Genomic DNA, 20420 nt, shown 5'->3' with positions numbered 1-20420 from the left:
TTGCTTGACAGATCTTCCTCCATCCCTTTATTTTGAGCCTATGTGTGTCTCTGCATGTGAGATGGGTCTCCTGAATACAGCACACTGATGGGTCTTGACTCTTTATCCAATTTGCCGGTCTGTGTCTTTTAATTGGAACATTTAGCCCATTTACATTTAAGGTTAATATTGTTATGTGTGAATTTCGTCCGGTCATTATGATGTCAGCCGGTTATTTTCTTGTTAGTTGGTGCAGTTTCTTCCCAGCATCGATGGTCTTTACAATTTGGCATGTTTTTGCAGTGGCTGGTACCGGTTGTTCCTTTCCATGTTTAGTGCTTCCCTCAGGAGCTCTTGTAAGGCAAGCCTGGTGGTGACAAAATCTCTCAGCATTTGTTTGTCTGTAAAGGATTTTATTTTTCCTTCACTTATAAAGTCTAGTTTGGCTGGATATGAAATTCTGGGTTGAAAATCCTTTTCTTTAAGAATGTTGAATATTGGCCCACACTCTCTTCTGGCTTGGAGAGTTTCTGCCAAGAGAACCGCCGTTAGTCTGATGGGCTTCCCTTTGTGGGTAACCCGACCTTTCTCTCTGGCTGCCCTTAACATTTTTTCCTTCATTTCAACTTTGGAGAATCTGACAATTATGGGTCTTGGAATTGCTCTTCTCAAGGAGTATCTTTGTGGTGTTCTCTGTATTTCCTGAATTTGAATGTTGGCCTGCCTTGCTAGGTTGGGGAACTTCTCCTGGATAATATCCTGAAGAGCGTTTTCCAACTTGGTTCCATTCTCCCCTTCACTTTCAGGTACACCAATCAGATGTAGATTTGCTCTTTTCACATAGTCCCACATTTCTTGGAGGCTTTGTTCGTTCCTTTTTACTCTTTTTTCTCTAAACTTCTCTTCTCACTTCATTTCATTCATCTGATCTTCAATCACTGATACCCTTTCTTCCAGTTGATCGATTCGGCTCCTGAAACTTGTGCATGCGTCACACAGTTGTCAGGCCATGGTTTTCAGCTCCATCAGGTCATTTAACGTCTTCTCTATGCTGGTTATTCTAGTTAGCCATTCATCTAATCTTTTTTCAAGATTTTTAGCATCTTTGTGATGGGTTCGAACATCCTCCTTTAGCTTGGAGAAGTTTGTTATTACCGATCTTCTGAGGCCTACTTCTGTCAACTCGTCAAAAGTCATTCTTCGTCCAGCTTTGTTCCATTGCTAGCAAGGAGCTGCATTCCTTTGGAGGTGAAGAGGTGCTCTGATTTTTGGAATTTTCAGCTTTTCTGCTCTGTTTTCTCCCCATCTTTGTGGTTTTATCTACCCTTGGTCTTTCATGATGGTGACCTAGAGATGGGGTTTTGGTGTGGATGTCCTTCATGTTTGTTAGTTTTCCTTCTAACAGTCAGGACCCTCAGCTGCAGGTCTGTTGGAGTTTGCTGGATGTCCACTCCAGACCCTGTTTGCCTGGGTATCACAAACGGAGGCTGCAGAACAGCAAATATTGCAGAACAGCAAATGTTGCTGCCTGATCCTTCCTCTGGAAGCTTCATCTCAGAGAGGCACCCAGCTGTATGAGGTGTCAGTTGCCCCCTACTGGGAGGTGTCTCCCAGTTAGGCTACTCCGGGGTCAGGGACCCACTTGAGGAGGCAGTCTGTCCATTCTCAGATCTCAAACTCCATGCTGGGAGAACCACTACTCTCTTCAAAGCTGTTGGACAGGGACGTTTAAGTCTGCAGAAGTTTCTGCTCCTTTTGTTCAGCTATCCCCTGCCCCCAGAGGTGGAGTCTACAGAGGCAGGCAGGCCTCCATGAGCTGTGGTGGGCTCCACCCAGTTTGAGCTTCCCGGCAGCTCTGTTTACCTACTGGTCTCAGCAATGACAGACGCCCCTCCCCTAGCCTCGTTGCCGCCCTGCAGTTCAATCTCAGACTGCTGTGCTAGCGGTGAGCAAGACTCCGTGAGCGTGGGACCCTCCGAGCCAGGCGCAGGATATAATGTCCTCATGTGCTGTTTGCTAAGACCATTGGAAAAGCGCAGTATTAGGGTGGGAGTGTCCTGATTTTCCAGGTACCATCTGTCATGGCTTCCTTTAGCTAGGAAAGGGAACTCCCCAACCTCTTGCACTTCCCAGGTGAGGCGATGCCCTGCCCTGCTTCAGTTCACGCTCCGTGGGCTGCACCCACTGTCCAACAAGCCCCAGAAAGAGGAACCCAGTACCTCCGTTGGAAATGCAGAAATCACCCATCTTCTGCATCACTCACGCTGGGAACTGTACACTGGAGCTGTTCCCATTTGGCCATCTTGGAACCCTCCCAGTCAGCATTTCCTTCTTTTATAAGGCTGAGTAGTATTCCACTGTGAGTATGTACCACACTTTATCTATTCACCTGCTGATAGACACCTGGGTTGCTTGGTCTACCTTCTGGCTACTGCGGATAATGCTGCTATCAACACTGATGCACAAATACCTGTTTGAGTCACTGCTATCAATTCTTCTAGGTATATAGCCAGGACTTCCAACTCTTCTAAATGGTTTTCCCTCCAGTTATTTGCCTCCAAATTATAAAATGACATGTTTATACTGTTTTCAGCTTCAGATATTACTGAATTCCTATCATGCAAGATGAAGTCTTAATCCTTACACATCTCTCTTAAACATGCACATACCTCCCTTTCCTTCAATATTCAGTAAATTGGACTCAGTAAAAATTAACTCTGTGACACATAACATATTGTCATTACATTCCCTTATTCAATCACTAATTGATTCCCAAATTATCCACTAGAAGAATACAAACATTCAAACACATTTGGTGATCTAATAATTTTATATTTTTCTCTGGAGACATCCTTCCTGGATAGGATTGCCAGACAAAGTATAAGACACCCAAATAAACTTGAATCCATAACAAATATGGATCCTTTCATTCCCCTGATCCATCCTGGACTGGCTGCTCTCTGGGACACTCTAATTATTCTTCCAAGTGTATTCTACCACTTTAAATTTGTAATACTAATTTAGAGTTGATTGACATTTTCAGAGATGACACTCCCATTTATTTAACTATTGTTTTACTTCTATAAGTAAAGATTTATAGTTTTTTTATATAGAATCACACCTTTCATTGTAAGTTTATTCTTCATTTTGGTTATCATGCATGATATTTATATATGTATAAACTTACATATATATTTAAGATCAGATATATGACTTTTGATACTAAACCAATTTAAATGTGATTACTATAACACTTTAAAAACAGAACATATTTTTCTCCTGTATCTGAACACACTGAGAATTACATATTCTATCCATTGATATTAAACCAAGCATTTTAATATTTTGTAAATGTATACCTCTTTTCATTCTCCAAACACAGCCCTAATATAAGCTGTTAAATCATCAGCTGGCCTCCATTCCTCCACCTAATTTCCTCTCAATTTCAGCTAGACACTAACAGAACAACCTTCTTGAAGAATTACTTTAAAACACCCTTTCTTAAACACCAAGAATAGCTCTTAATAAATTAAAATATCTAATCAGATTTTCTGAGCTTTTATTAAAGGGCATTTACCTAAGCATCTCCTTGCCCCACTCTACTGCTTATCATCCCTCTCTCCATCCCAGCTTCCCTAGCTTGACTCACTCACCTTACATTTCTTCTCTTGTTCTAACGATACAAACATGTATTCCTCTCTGGGTAGCTGAAATTAATTGGATCTAAAAGTTTTACTGTTTATACTCCGTATTTTTTATTTTTTTAAGTATCCTAAAGTAACCTGGTAACTGTTTCCTTATTACTTCATGAGAATACAATATTACAAATTTCTCTCAAGGACTTCAGAAGCCTGAAAACCTGAGAAACCTCCAAATACTCAGCTCATTATATTTCTTCTAAGTGTGTAAGAGTTTTGAAATACTTGTAGAGTGGGGATAGATCCATTTGCTTCTCAAAGCAGATAATAACCAAGCATTTACATGACAGTTTCTACTCTTACCTCTATTGCTCGAATTACTTTAGAAAGTTCTTTAATAAGGTGTCCAGGTCTAACATTGTCTGGAATTTCAAAGGCATGTTCAGATACAAGCTGTATTTGGATTAATAAAAATAAGAAAACCAAAGTTATTTACACTTTAATATGTAAAAACAAATTTATTCAACCAATTTTTGGATTCTCTAGACTGTTACAGACATCACCAAATACTAGTAAGCCAGGTTTCAGAGTTTGTGTAGCTGGTATAATGCCTTCTAAGGAGATTCTCATTAACATACAAAATCCTCTTAGACTATGTTAAAAACAGACTTGTCTCACAGTTAATTTTGCTTTATATTGAGTAGTAACCTTGTACTCTACTCCTCAAAGCCTACTGTAATTCTAACTACTACTACTAATTAGTAAAGTAACAAATTAAGCTTAACATTTAATTCATAATGCATAAGGATTTTTAAGGAGAACACAGACACTAAAGGAATCCTAGTTTCTCTTGGGAAGTCTAATTTGAATACATTTTTGTACTTTTTTTTCTTTTAATAGGCAAAAGCAAAATAGAAGAGATCCCATCAATAGGAAAGGGGAAGGCTGGGCACGGTGACTCACACCTGTAAACCCAGCACTTTGGGAGGTTGAGGCTGGCGGATCACCTGAGGTCAGGAGTTCCAAACCAGCCTGGCCAACATGGTGAAATCCCGTCTCTACTAAAAATATAAAAATTAGCCGGGCGTGGAATCCCAGCTACTCGGGAGGCTGAGATAGGAGACTCACTTGAACCCAGGAAGCAAAGGCTGCAGTGAGCAGAGATTGTGCCACTGCACTCTAGCCTGCACAAGAGGGAGACTCCGTCTCAAAAAAAAAAAAAAAAAAAAAAAGCTCTAAAGGCAATTCTGATAAAGTGATAAAGTCACAAATTTGAGAATCACACATCTAAAGCCTTCAGTAGGATACAAATTATACCGTTTTGGCAACATATGCTTTATTTTATTTTTATCTTGTTAAACAGTTTTAAATTTGCTTATGGCTTTCCTTGTCACCTAGACAATAAGGTCTTTCACAGTGGAGGACATGATTTTTATTTTCCTGAATACTTCCACAGTGTTGTGCTCTGGTAGATATGAAGCAATGATAATACAGTGAAAAGGGAGTATAAAATTATTGAGACAGTAACCTATTAATTACTGTCTCCCAGTATTTCTTAAGAGCAAGATTTTTATTTCAAGGGGACAATCAAGAAATAAATACGGACACAGCCAGGTGCAGTGGCTCATGACTGTAATCCCAGCACTTTGGGAGGCCAAGGTGGGTGGATCACCTGAGGTCAGGAGCTCAAGACCAGCCTGGCCAACATGGCGAAACCTCATTTCTACTAAAAAATACAAAAATTAGCTGGGCATGGTGGCGCGCACCTGTAGTCCCAACTACTTAGGAGGCTGAGGCAGGAGAATCACTCGAACCCAGGAGGCAGAGGTTGCAGTGAGCCGAGATCGCACCACTGCACTCCAGCCTGGGCAACAGATTGAGACTCTGTTAAAAAAAAAAAAAAAGAAAATATAGACATGTATTTTCATCAGCTCACATATGCATGTATCGTATTATGTGCAAAGTTCCACGGAGTTATAATAAAGATGAGAAAGACAGTCTCTGTTCAAGAGCTCACAGACCCAGTTGAAAGAAACACGAATATATTACTTTATAAACATTTGTTTTAAGCCCATAGGCACAAGAAATACAGCATGGATGCATAAGGGAAGGAAACACTAATTCTAAATGAAGATCTGGAGGTGGTGGGATTCAAATGCAAACAACTAGCTGATATTTTCATGAAAATGGAAAGCTCATGCTTGAAATTTGGACTCTCCTTCCCTTCCCTTCTACATAAATCTAGCAGAGTGGTAAAGAGCATAGGCTTTGCAGTCCCAGAGATCTAAGTTTTAAGTCCTAACTTCACCAGTTCTCTTGGGCAAGTTACTTAACTCTGAACCCTGGCTTTCCCATATGTAGAATTGTGGTACCAATAGCACCTAGACCTCACACAGTTGGCTTTGAGGATTAAATGAGATTATGTTTATAAAGACAAAGCACAGTGCTCTCAGCACACTACAGCACAACTATAAGAGCTCAATGTTATTTATTATTATTCCATATCTATATGTTCATTTCTTAGTCAATTTCCTAAATATACTTTAATTACTTTCTTTTCCAGATCAAAGATTAAAGAAATATCTAAATACTTTATTCTCATAACAGAAACCAGTACATTTGTATATACTGAATAATAAAATGGAGGTGGTATATAAAGCATGATTTCTATTCCCTCTACTATTGGCATTCACATGTGCTGTCAAAATAGCACAAGGACTCTGTTTTCCTAATCTTGCAACATAAAACACAGTGATTTCACTGTCGAAACAACTTACTTCTTTTTTCATCCATAATTTTAAAGCAGTATGCAGTGCTTTCACTCCCTGTACTAGGTAAGCTTGAGGCTGGAAACCATCTTCTCTCAGTTCTGTAGGAACGGAAATGGGGTGAGAAAAAAAAAGTTAAAATGTTCTCAAGTTAAAAGGATTAACTTCAGATTTTGAGTAACCACCAAATATAAAACTATCCAACTTCCAAATTAATAAAAAGATAAAAAAGTGAAATATGAAACGATCAATCCAAAAAGACAAGAAAGAAAAAGAAACAGAATTACATTAAGTGTAATTTACTAAATACTCCAGTTAAAAGAAAGACCATTTCACTGGATTTAATTGTTTTGTGTAGAGATGGGGTCTCAGTATTTTGCTCAGGCTGGTCTCAAACTCCTGGTTTCAAGCAGTCCTCGAGCCCTGGCCTTCCAAAGTGCTGGGATTATAGGTGTGAGCCGCTGTATCTGGCCAGATTTTTAAACAAGCTAAATATGCATACATACCATATTTAAAAATACAGAAAGGTTTCAAATAAAAGGATGGGGAAAAGATACCAAGAGTCCAAAAGAAAGGGTGTGTAACTGTCATTAATAAAGGGTTATTTCATAATGACCAAGGATTCAATTCACCAGAAAGACATATGTAACCACTTAGAATTTGTACTAAATAACACAATATGAAAATATAGAAAACAATAACTAGACAGAACTACATGGAGAAATAACTCCACAATCACAGCGGAAGATTTTCAAATATTTCTCTTGGTAAGAGATAAAGTGAACAAAAAACAAAACATCAGTAGGCATATACTCAATTTGAACAATATAAAGTTGATTCAATGGCCATAAATAGAATATCGTACCCAGCAACTGCAGAATACACATTCTTTTCAAACACACACAGAACACTTACAAAATTCAACCATATTCCAGGACCATAAACAAGTCTCATCAAAGTCCAAGATCTAAACCATATATATGTTCATAATGCAGGTAAGCTAAAGAAAGCCTCTATGTTTAGAAATTAAGAAATGCAGATAGTAAAAAATAGACCAACATTTGGATCAAAGAAAAACACTGGAAATCAGACAATATGTTGGTTAAATAACGAAAACATATCAAAATGTGTTGTATACTATACATACAGGGAAATGTACAGCTTTAAATATTTATGTTAGAAGGCTGAAAATTAATGAACTGAAGACCCACAAAAAAGTTTTAATACCAAAAAAAAAGGATAAAAATCATAAGCAAAAATTAACAAAACAGCAAACAGAGCCTCAAACAAGTTCTTTAAAAAAACCAACAAAATTAATATAAAGAGAAAACAGGCACGAATATCCAGTATGGAGAATAGAAACAATGTCATTACAAATGCCACAGATATTCAGTAGGTAAGAGGATAACATGAAGAACTTTATGCCAACAAATGTCAAATTTTAGATGTAATTTCTAGATACATTTTAAGAAAATAATTTATACAAATGAACTCAATAATTATCTGGTAAACCTTTATGGTCATTTAATCACTAAAGATATTGACTCAGCAGTCAAAAATCTTCCCACAAAGAAAACTATAGACCCAGATCATCAGTGAGTTCTATTAGTCATTCAAAAAAGAAATCTTTCCAATTGTACACAAACTTCTCCAGAGATCAGAAACAGAAGGAACAATCCCAACATTTTGTCTAAGGCTAGCATAACTTTTTTTTTTTTTTTTTTTTTGAGATGGAGTCTCACTCTGTCGCCCAGGCTGGAGTGCAGTGGCGGGATCTCGGCTCAATGCAAGCTCTGCCTCCCAGGTTTACGCCATTCTCCTGCCTCAGCCTCCGGAGTAGCTGGGATTACAGGCGCCTGCCACCTCGCCCGGCTAATTTTTTGTATTTTTAGTAGAGATGGGGTTTCACTGTGTTTGCCAGGAGGGTCTCGATCTCCTGACCTCGTGATCCGCCCGTCTCAGCCTCCCAAAGTGCTGGGATTACAGGCCTGAGCCACCGCGCCCGGCCGGCTAGCATAACTTTTATACCAAAATCTAACAAGGACAGTCTGAGAAAACAAAGCACAAGCCAATTTCACTCATATGCCAAAATCAAACAAATGCACACACGCACACACCCATATGTAATACATAGTTACATATAGAATATATAAAATATAAGCATATAGATACAATACAAACAATATACTAACCTAATGGTATATAAAAATTATAGGTTGAGTTAATAATAGAAAATAAATTAATATAACCACTAAATTAAAAGGTTAAAGAAGAAAAATCATGGAGCTTTTCATATACGCAGGCAAAGCTTTTCATAAAAATTAAACTACTACTGATCATTTTTTAAAAGAAAGGAAAAAAACAACCTCTTAGCTAGCTTAGAATAGACAAGCATTTGATAAAGGTTATCAACAAAAAGCCTACAACAAAGGTAATAATGGCAAAAGATTGAAAGCTTTCCTTCTGAGACTGAGAACAAAGATAGAGCTGCCCACCTTTGCCATTTCTATTCACTATTTCCCTGGAGGTCCTAGACAACCCGGTAAAGCAATGAAAAAAAAAAGATATAAATATTAGAAAAGAAGGAACAAGACTGTCATTATTCAACGTGGATGTATATGACTGTGTATTAGAGAATCAAACAAAAGCCTCAGATAAATGATTAAAGAATAGATTTTAACAAGGTTGCTAAAACCAGTATAAAAAGTAACTGCTTCTATATTCTAGTATCACATGGTTAGTAAGTTGAACCATATGAAATTGCTAATATTTGACTATATTTGAAGTAAAAAACAGAAATGTCATGTGAGTTCAACCATATGTATATACATAGTAATGACTGATATGGTTTGGATCTGCATCCCCACCCAAATCTCATGTTCAATTGTAATCCCCAAATGTTACAGGTGGGGCCTGGTGGGAGGTGATTTGATCATGGGGCTGGATCCTTCATGAATGGTTTTGCACCATCCTCTTGGTGTTGTTCTTGTGACAGTTGAGTTCTTGTGAGATCTGGTTGTTTTAAAGTGTGCAGCACTTCCCACTTCACCCTATCTTGCTCCTGTTCCCCCTTTGCCTTCCACCACGGTTGTGTCTCCTGAGGCCTCCCCAGAAGCTAAGCAGATGCCAGCATCGTGCTTCCTATAGAGCCTGAGGAACCCTGAGCCAATCAAACTTCTTTTCTTTATAAATTACCCAGTCTCAGGTATTTCTTTATAGCAATGCAAGAACAGACTAATACAATGATATGTGTTTTTATAATAGCACTAAAAAAAGAACTACTTTGGAATAAATCTAGCAAGAGATATCTATGCAAAATTTTTATGAAGAAAAAATAAGAAATGCCAAAAGACATTAAAGATCTAAATAAACAGAGATGTTCCATGTCATTTTTAGAAAACTCAGTATTTACTGACATCAAATTTTGCCCAAATTGATCTCTAGAGTTAACACCTTCAAAAGAAAAAAAAACCTCCACGTTATTATTTACTTGTTTGGTTGCGTTTGGTAGGGTGGTGTTGGCTTGTAATAGGGTAACTCAAAAATTTATATAAAAATGAAAGGGGAAAGAAAAACGAAGACATACTTGAAGAAGGAAGACCTACCAGATATCAAGTCTTACCAAAGGTTAATAAGATAGTGTGCTTGGTGGAGAGACAGACTGCTAGCCCACTGGAACAGAAGGGTGGGTGAGTATGTGTGTGTATGTCCCAGGACCTACACAGGTATCAACACACGATACAGGAGACGAGCGGTGTTTATGAAGAACAGAAAAAGAATGGATTACTCAAAATATGGTGCTGGGACAAGTGGATATTTACACGAAAGCAAGTGAAAATATACTCCCACCATCCATTAAAAAAAAAAAAGAAAGAAAAAGAAAAAAATCAATTCCAAGTGAGTTAAAGGCCTAAATGCAAAACACAAGTAAAAGCTTTTGGAAAACAAGGATCTCTGCAAGACCTAGGGATAAGAAAGAACTACTTAAACAAGGCACAGAAAGCACTAACCATAAAAGTTGAAAAAATACTATTTTAAATTTAAGAAATTTTGTCCTTCAGTTAAAGAGAAAATCCAAAAGGCCTATACACATATGAAGAAAACTACCCGATTCCATTAATAATCAGGGAAATGCACATTAAAAGCACAAAGAATACTACTTTATATCCATGAGATTTGCAAAAATTATAACCTAACAATACCAAGTGTTGGCCAGAGCATAGAGCTTTGGGAACTCGTTTGCCCTGCCATGGAAATGGGAATTGGAAACAATTTGGCAGCAACTACTAAATTCTATCTATGACCTAGCAATTAGGCCTGTTTCCTGGAGTAATTCTTGCACTAGGTGACAAAGACAAGAACTTCTTAGCAGCATCTTCCATAATTGCCAAAAACCAAAAATAACTCCAAAACGTCAAACTTGCAGAATCAGTGTATGTGTATATATATATAACATATACATAACATATATATATCTCATATATATAACATATATATCATATATATATATCTCACAGTATATTCATACAACAGAATACTCTAGCAATGAAAAAGAACTACAGGCACACACAAAAACATGGATGAATCTCACAAACAATGCTGAGTAAAAGGTTACAAGAGAATACCAGTATGAATTTATTCATAGGAAGTTTACAAATGCTGAAAATTAAATTATTTTAGTTTATAACATAGGCTTGGTAAAACTGAAGAAAAGGATTATCACAAAAGTCAGGATAATGGTTATCTCTAGAAGGGAAGCAAAAAGGTGTAACGAAAAAGGTAACAGAGCATTTCTAAGGTATTGGCAAGGCTGTTTTTGCTTGATTTGGGTAGTGGTTACCTGAGTAATAACAGCCTTATTCTTTACACAGTATGAACTTGTGTGTGATCTCTATAATCGACTAGTTTAATAACAGAGTAAAGTAAATATAAATACACATAAAAATGTTTTGAGTTTTTAAATCAAATTGTGATAATCTAAAACAAACAAAATATATTAGATGTGGTCCAAAATTCAGCTAAGTTGAAACGAAGGATTTTGCTTCTGCACAGTGGCTAATTTCCTTACACAAATCCAAACTGGTTCATTGTTTTACTATCACTGACATGAAACACAGTAAAGAGTTTCAGATGATTCAACCTCATTTAACCCACCATATAAGCCTGAGAACAGTCTGAGAGCTGGCAAACAATAGGCCACAATGTAAAGTAAAAAGGTTACGGATAAAAGAACAACATAATTTGGGGTCACAAGACCACTATTCCTGTTTCCACGATGAATGCTTAAAACGATGGCAATTGCTATAATGATCATTTGGCTTTTGCCTTGATGAGACTGGATTGAATCACTGTGATTGCCAGGTATTCTATACTGATCTGGCTAATAAAATGAAACATCTTAAAACAACCTACAAATACCCTTTCCTAATAATCCTTTTTTAAAAAGTCTTTAATGTACAGAGTCATGCTTTCAATCAGACCTCAATGTTTCTGAACTTTTGATGGCCTAACACAAAGACTTAAACAGTTCTAAGACTAAGCAAATTGCTCCTGTGGCTTCACGAGCAATGGCAAGATTTTGTCTTTCAGATAAAGCTCTTAATTTGTTTTAAGAAGTTAAAGAATGAGCTTCTCTTAGACATTAGTGGAAAAAAAGACCACTGTGCATCACTCCAGGAGTACGGGTGTGTGTGTGTGTGTGTGTGTGTGTGTGTGTGTTTGTGTGTTCGTGGATAGTTTCTCCTAGCTAACCACAAGACAGGAACTTGGAGTCTTAGGACAGGAAGAGAGAAAAGAGGGGAGAAAGTACCCTGAACCAAGTATAGAATTGCCAACCTCTTAACCAGAAGGTTCAATAATTGGGATTTATTTCCACAAAACGAGGAAATTTGTGTTTTTATGAGTATATAAAAGTGTTCCTGTCTGTCTAGGCTTGCACTTAAATAGGAGACTATAAACTCTATTGTCCAGTATTTTACTGAAAACTACGTATGACAACTGTACAGTCCACTGTGACATTCCTACAGCCAAGAAAAATAACTGAAAACACTGAATGCATCAGCGATTCATGATAAGGATTCATTTCTGGAGCAAAACTGGTCTTGTGAAGAAAGGACCTGTCCCCTTCTCATGCATGGGATTCTACCCCCATCCCATAGACCAGAAGTGCTGCCAGGACATCTCTGCGCTATGCTGTGAGGTGGGGGGTTTAGGGTACCATTGTTATATGAGTTTTATCATTTTAGTTCTGTACATCCTATCTTGGGAAGTAAATTTTTGGTTATTTCTTTTCATTTTACCTTTTCTTCTTGTTTAACTTTAAAATGGAAAAAGAAGCGAATGTTCAGAATAAACTTTACTGTTTAATCCGTTTATGTCTATTCTGAGAGCTGTCAGTTATAATAGTAGCACTATTTACAAACTGACTACAAAAGTTAGACAACACAAAAAGCAGACAAACTATTCTCACTAGCACAAGAGGATGAAAAGCAGGAAGTAGAAGCAAGTGACATCAGTCTCCAACTTGAGTGCTCAAAGATTATTAAACCAAAATATTAAAACATCAAAGTCTGAAATTCCACCTTTTAAAAAGTGAGTTCAAATATAAAGACAAGTTCAAAAAAGGTTTTTTTTCTTCAACTACAGAATCATGAACTTTTTTTTGGTGGGGGGGGGGAAGAGACAAAGTTTTACTCTGTCACCATTGCATGATCTCGGCTCAATGCAACCTCTGCCTCCTGGGTTCAAGTAATTCTTCCTGCCTCAGCCTCCCAAGTAGCTGGCATTACAGGCATGCACCACCATGCCCGGCTAATTTTTGTATTTTTTTTAGTAGAGACGGGGTTTCACCATGTTGGCCAGGTTGGTCTTGAACTCCTGACCTCAGGTGATCCGCCTGCCTTGGCCTCCCAAAGTGCTGGGATTACTGAAGTGAACCATTGCGCCCAGCCTAGTTTGCTTTCTTAAAAGGAAATTTTGGGAACATATGTTAGGTAACAGTCTCTTGAAATAAACTGTATTTTTGAGAGTTAGGCACTGTTACGTGCTTGATAATGTGTGCAGGCTTCTAGAGTACTAGATAGAATGAACATTTCTAATATTACCTACATTGTTCTGATCCAGGTCTTTTATAACAAATTTTTAAGAACATGGATTGTCAGGTTATGGACTAGAGACTCTAACTTGCTAAAAAGGTTCCTGGATGGGGGAAAACCATATATTTAAAAAACAAAATAGGAGTGACATCCATACTCTACTAGAAAAGGGACTCTTTCTGTAAGGTGGCTGTGAGCAAACTGACAAACAATATGCATCATATCATATACAAATACGTAAATTATTAATTACCTTTCAGGGTTTCCAGCAAGTTTTTGGCTACGAACCAACATATGGCTTCAAAGAAAGGGAATTTGAAAAGATCTGGTGTTTTTAGCCTTTTCTCCATCTCATAACACCTAAATGATTTTGAAGAAATATTTAATATTAATATTAGCATTTCAAAGTTAGATAAAAGTAACCAACTTGAAAATAAGCAGGTCATGATATATAAGACCAATGAAGTATTTTACATTTCTTAGCAACATCACATTTGGACAAGACTGAATTGTGATCTTATCCAGGTTCTGACTTTAAGGAATTTGACGGTATACTTAAGAATTGTAAAGGACTTCACAGAAGATCAAGATCACACCTTTGGATGTGTATCCTAGTTTTAACAAAAGAGATTTTTACGAGGGTTCTACTACAAAAAATAAAACTGTGTGTTTCAGAAAACAGCTCCATGTATCCACAACAGTGCAATACTCACCCAAAAGTTTTATTTAGGCTCAACTAGGTATTCCAGCTCAAGACCACAGTTGGCACGAATTACACAGGAGCCATCCCTCCCTCAGGGACAGCTCAGGTACAAAAAGACAAGATCCACACTTGGTAGGTGTGGGAGCTGTTTAAAGCTGCTTAAAGCCTTATGCCCTGTAAGAGCCACTATCTCTTGTAATAACACCACACACAGATGCATAGCTTCTAGGAATCTCTACGAGTGTGTCAAGTTACAAGAGTTACCACATTCAGGCAAGTCCAAAGACATGGCTCCCTACTAGGTATTTCTAGTTCTTCCAGTCCTGATGCAGTTTATCAATCCGGAATCATTTTTACCATAAGCAGTGTTACCTAGTAAAAGTCAACACTCATTAGACTATCAGGGGAAGAGAGTTATGCAAAGGTCAAATTCTCATACAGAGGAGAAACAGCTATTAATCCTTTACCTACAGCAAAATTAAAGCAGGTGTTTCAATAGTAGTCCTAACTTAGGGTTGCTTTTTTCTAGTACCATAAGTCACATCTCAGTCTGACTAGATTTTGTTCATCTCCCTCACTGCAAAAATAGCCAAGGGAGAACACATACATTTTCACAAAATTTTGAAATTTGGAGTATTATCTGAGTAAGTTCCTTTTTGTTGTTGTTGTTTTAGATTTGAAATGCAAAGTATCCCCCTGGCAAAATTTTAAAATACTACTTTTGTTAAAAGCTCTTATTATTAATAATATCTCAGGGACTATTTCCATGGAATCTCAAATAAAACATGCTATTGATTTTTTTTTTAAGTTAAAAAAAAGAGTATCCTATTTTTAAAAAGGATAAAAGGTCATTTAAATGCTGACACAAACCTGAGCTGCATGCCAATGTTAAGGTTGTGTAGGAAGTTCCCCCCAAAAGCCATACAGTCCTGAGAAGTGAGCACAGCATGGATCCACCCTGAAATGGTTAAAAATATATAAAGAGTCATTTTTCAAAATGTAAACCAAATAGGATATCTACCTGTGCAGTAACTCAAAATATCAATATCAGTTTATTTCATATTTCAGTGCTAGAGAAGTTAATGTTTATTATAATACATAGATTTAATTAAATATTTATTAAATGCCTATTATATGGTAGGCTCTATGCTGAGTTTGAGAAATAAGGTGAAGGTTTTTGTAGTTCTTAGTGTATTTGCTTTTTTCCTTTTAAAAGGAAAAAATAGAGATGGGGTCTCAGTTTGTTGCCCAGGCTAGTCTCAAATTCCTGGCCTCAAGTGATCCTCTCACCTTGGCCTCCCAAAGTGCTGAAATAAAGGCGTGAGCCACTGTGCCCAGCCTGTTTTTGTTTTTTAGTTTAAAAACACAACCCAACTTTATATTAAAGATTTTACTCTCAGACCAGCCAAATCTGGTTTGATTTAGAAAAGCACATTTTCCATTAGAGAACACACGAGGATTGGTGGGACACTCCATCGTCCTGGTGTCATCCTGAAATCAGTGCCCTGAAAGGACTAAGCAGAGGAGGATCAGGAGTCAACCTGAGACCTGACTCTGTAAGAAGGAAAAGGTAGATCACCCACATTTAATTATGAAGGGTTATGGTCCTACAAATATAGGAGTTGCCAAAAAATGATATTTTGTATTCTCATACAAATGCTTACAAAGTGAGAACCATTTCTAAGACATGACATCTAACTTTTGAAAAAAGTGTTGGCAGACTTAAAGACTTCACCAGAAATAAATATATACAAACATATTTGTATGCAAATTAGCTTTTAAAATACACAAATCCCATCTTCTTTATATTTTTCATCTTTTGACCCCTCACTGAACTGTAACATAAAACAAAAACCCTCAAAGGACTCACTTTCAAGTGTGCCCATTTCTGTGCTCAAAGGCACAAAGCCTTGAGCTTGACCTTGAAACCACAAATTAGAAGTCTGTGCCAACTCCAAATCCTACACATCAGTGGTTCTCAATAGCGGCAGTACTGCCTGTTCAGGATGTTTTGGAACGTTTAGGGGCTTTTCTGATTGTCTCAATGATCTGGGAGCACTACTGGCATTTTGTGAGTGGGAGCCAGGAGTGCAACATGTGAGACAGTTCCACACAAAATGAAATTGTCCTGCATCACTCGGGACTGTCAAATTTTCCTGCGCATTCATATAGGTACAAAGCCTGTCCTATTAACTATCTCAGCCTAGAAATTAGAACTCCATTATTATATATTATATATATCTGTATATACAGACATGCACACACAGTATTTTTTCACGGTTTTGGCACAATTTCCTGAAATACAAAAATTGTACTGTAGTTTGTTTGAAAGCTTGTCAGTTGCTGACTACCTTGGGAAAAAAAATCACTTTGCCTACAGCAGTGGTTCTCCAAATATGGTCCCCATACCAGCAGTACCTGAATCAGCCAAGAACTTGTTAGAAATGCACATTCTCAGGCCCACTCCAGCTCCACAGAATCCGAACCTTGGCCATGAGGTCCAGCAATCTGTGTTGTAACCAGTCCTCCAGGTGATTCTGATATTCCAGGAAGTATCAGTACCTACACCAGTGCTACTGATAGAATTTGTGTTGCCACTAACACACACCTAGATTGATTTCCTTCCTTATGCAATTACCATTTCATTCTCTTCTCTAATGCTGCTGTGCCTAACCAGGCACATACTGAAATAGCATTTCATTATAAATCACCTTTTAATTTCTTTATATTCTAGTTAGGATATTAAATCAATAAAAAACATTATTCTATGAATGTCAATTTATGATTTTGAAGAAGGTACAACAAAATACTTCATATAAAAGCAAGAAGTAGGAAGATTTAAGGGAGGGGCATTCACAATGTGAATCAGTCCATTCACAATGAAAATACTGATACTTATCTAGGCAAATATTCTGGTAGTTCTAAGGCACGTCTTCATTTGTTCAACACACTATTATTATTATATACACCAGAGGCAAGGCTTTCAGCAGGGCCTGTGGGGACAGATCCCTGTGAACTCTACAGTCATTAGGGTCACCAAAACCAGCACACAATTCTCAAAACCACTGGTCTGGATAGTCTATACTCTACATTCATTTACATCTCAAAATGACAGACCTGATACCTATACCTGAGACTACAGCTAAGACTGATACTCAATCCTTTCCTTGAGGGTCTCTCAAGACACACCCTTCGCCTCCTAACTGTCCTAGGACAGCAGCCCAGATTCTTACAGGCTTGGTCTTTAACAGCAATGGAGAGCTAACCATAGTTAAGACTACCAAAATTAAAAACTTTCCTGCATCAAAGGACATTATCAACAAAGTGAGCAGATAACCCACAAAATGGGAGCAAATATTTGCAAATCATACATACTGATATGGGTCTAGTACATAGAATAAAGAATGCTTACAAACTCAACAATTAAAAAGGACAAATAACCCTATTTTAAAATGAGCAAAGGGTTTGAATAGACATTTCTCCAAAGCGAATATGCAAATGCCCAACAAGAAAAATGCTGAGCATCATTACTCATTATGGAAATGCAAATTCAAATCATGACACATCACACCACTAGAATAGAAGGCAATTACAGCACTGGTGAGGGTGTGGAGAAACTGGACTCCAAATACACTGCTGGTGGGAACATAAAATGGTGCAGCTATTTGGAGAACAGGTCACCAATTCCTCAAGAAGTTAACTGTAGTTAAACCACGTAATGCAGCAATTCTACTACAAGCTATATTGACCCAAGAGAAATGAAAACATACCTCCACATAAAAAATTGTATACAAATGTTCAAAGCAGCACTATTCAAACAGCCAAAATGTGGAAACAACCCAATGTCCACCAACTGGTAAATGGATAAACAAAAGAGGGTCAAGCTGAGTACCCCTTATCCAAAATGCTTGGAACCAGAAGTACTGATTTTTTTTTGGATCTTGGAATATTTGCATTATATGCTTACCAGCTGAGCATCCCTAATCTGAAAATCCAAAATCCAAAATGCTTCAGTAAGCATTTCCTCTTGAGGGTCATGCAGATGCTCAAAAGCTTTCAGTTGTGGGGCAGTTCAGGTTTTAGACTTTTGGATTTGGGATGCTCAACCTGTATATCCCACAATGGAACATTACTGGGCCATGAAAAGATGAAGTAATGATACATGCTACAACATGGATGAGCCTAGAAGATAATAGGCTAAGTGAAAGAAGCTAGATGCAAAAGCCCACATGTTGTATGATTCCATCTACATAAAGTATCCAAAGAGGCAAATCCACAGTGACAGAAAGTACATTCGTGGTTGCCAGGGGCTCAGGGGAGGTGGGAATGGAGAGTAACTGCTAAAGAGTACGAGATTTCTTTTTGAGACAAGGAAAATGTTCTAGAATTAGTAGTTGGCTTTTAATTAGAACCTCTGGCTTTAACATGTTTGGAAAGTAGTTTTTATGACATTTGTTTGCCCAACTTTATTAATCTACTAAAAACCGCTGAGTTGTAAACTTTAAAGGGGTGAATATTATGGTATGTGAATTTTTTCTCAATAAAAATAAAAATGAAGGCAAATGATATAAATACAATGCCAAAAGAAGTCCTAACTAGAAGAGAAAACCTCTAAGGAACAAAACCTAAAAAGTCCAAGATCAGAATTATTTCTTAACAAATGTCATAAAAATTACTTTCCAAACATGTTAAAGCCAGAGGTTCTAATTAAAAGCCAACTCTATGTGACTGAGTATCAACCATGGTGAGTAGGGGATGGGATGAAAACCTTACCTGTAGGAACAAATAAGGTATGTCCCTGCTTTACGACACATTTGTAGCATTTATCCACCTTATCTCCAAAGAACACCTCACTCTGGGTCACAGATGAACTCCAAGATTCATAACGTGCCAAATTTTCATCTGCTGGCTTTATTAAATAAAAAATCTTCTCACCCTAAAAGGAAGTATCATACTATTTTTGAAAAAGGAAAAGCCACACTTAGGCTAGCCTACATTGATGCAATTTCCCAATACAAGGATACAAATTAAATTAGATAATTATCAGATTTTTTTTAGGTTCAAAAGACGTATTTCACACACCTGATCAGTAGCTATTGCCCTTAGTAAACATTTTCATGTTTAAAGCTCCCCCTCCTCGACTGACAAGGAGTCAATAAAGTAGTGTTGAAGAAATAGCTGCAAGACAGGAAGGCAAAGAAGCACAAACATCCCACTGACCTCCTCTCATTGTCAAGTAGAGAAGTAAATATGTGTTGACAGGCCCACAGTCATCTCTGCAAGCTTTGCCCTTTCTACTAAGATCCATAGCATAATGATTATTTTTAAAAATCTATAAATAAACTTCCCTTAATAAACTAATTCTTTGCTTCTTCACGAAAAAAAAAAAAAAAAAAGGAACCCAAGGACCCAGCATCAAATACAGCCCAGAACACTGCTGAGGCACAAGCATTTGATATAGATGAAGACTGAGTTTCTACATCAGTACTCTGCAATAGAACTTTCTGTGATGATGGAAATGTTTTGTATCTGTGCTAACCAATACAGTAGTCATTAGCCACATGTGGCTACTGAGCACTTGAAATGTGCCTAGTATAAACAAGGAACTGAATTTTTAATTACATTCCATTTTAATCATTTAAATTTAGTCACACATGGCTAGTGCTAACTGTTTTGAACAATGCAGCTCTAGATAAAGCAAGGTGAATATAAATTGAAAAGAACTGGTTTTTTGTTTGTTCGGTTTTTTGAGATAGAGTCTCATTCTGTTGCCCAGGCTGGAGTACAGTGGTGCAATCACAGCGCACTGCGGCCTCAACTTCCTGGGCTCAAGTGATCCTCCTGCCTTAGCCTCTTGAGTAGCTGTGACTACAGGGATGAGCCATCATGCCTGGCTACTTTTTTTATTTTTATTTTTAGAGACAGGGTCTCACTATGTTGCTCAGGCTGGTCTTGAACTCTTGGGCTCAAATAATTTTCCCGGGTTGGCCTGCTCTCAAAGTGCTGGGATTACGGGTGTAAGCCACCACACCCAGCCAAGAACTGGTATTTTTATGGCATTCCTGACTTATCCAACAAGCTATCCTAGCCCAACATTAAGGCCAGAAGCAATTATTACTGTAATTTTGCTCCTTCATAGATGTTTAACTCAGGGATTAAAGGATAATTAACTAGGGGGAAAAGAATCAAAAAGAGACAAAAGCCTAAAAGAAACCAACTTAAAAGATGAGGGCAGAAA

The 20420-nt window shown here is 37.5% G+C and overlaps 1 protein-coding gene across 1 annotated transcript in view; it reads right to left on the bottom strand.

Moving 5' to 3' along the window:
- Nucleotides 1–20420, bottom strand: part of KDM7A (lysine (K)-specific demethylase 7A) — a 69781-nt gene that overhangs the window by 17473 nt on the left and 31888 nt on the right. The window contains exons 7-11 of the mRNA XM_011995499.1: nucleotides 18956–19118; nucleotides 15053–15140; nucleotides 13733–13839; nucleotides 6395–6486; nucleotides 3981–4070 (exon numbers count right to left, since the gene is read on the bottom strand). Coding sequence (XP_011850889.1) covers nucleotides 3981–4070; nucleotides 6395–6486; nucleotides 13733–13839; nucleotides 15053–15140; nucleotides 18956–19118 — 540 coding nt within the window. The remainder of the gene's footprint in view (nucleotides 1–3980; nucleotides 4071–6394; nucleotides 6487–13732; nucleotides 13840–15052; nucleotides 15141–18955; nucleotides 19119–20420) is intronic.

This window comes from Mandrillus leucophaeus, unplaced genomic scaffold, assembly GCF_000951045.1.
Source record: "Mandrillus leucophaeus isolate KB7577 unplaced genomic scaffold, Mleu.le_1.0 Scaffold49, whole genome shotgun sequence".
Lineage (NCBI taxonomy): Eukaryota > Metazoa > Chordata > Mammalia > Primates > Cercopithecidae > Mandrillus > Mandrillus leucophaeus.
Note: the sequence above shows the minus strand (reverse complement) of the source record. Positions and strands in the feature narration are given on the sequence as shown.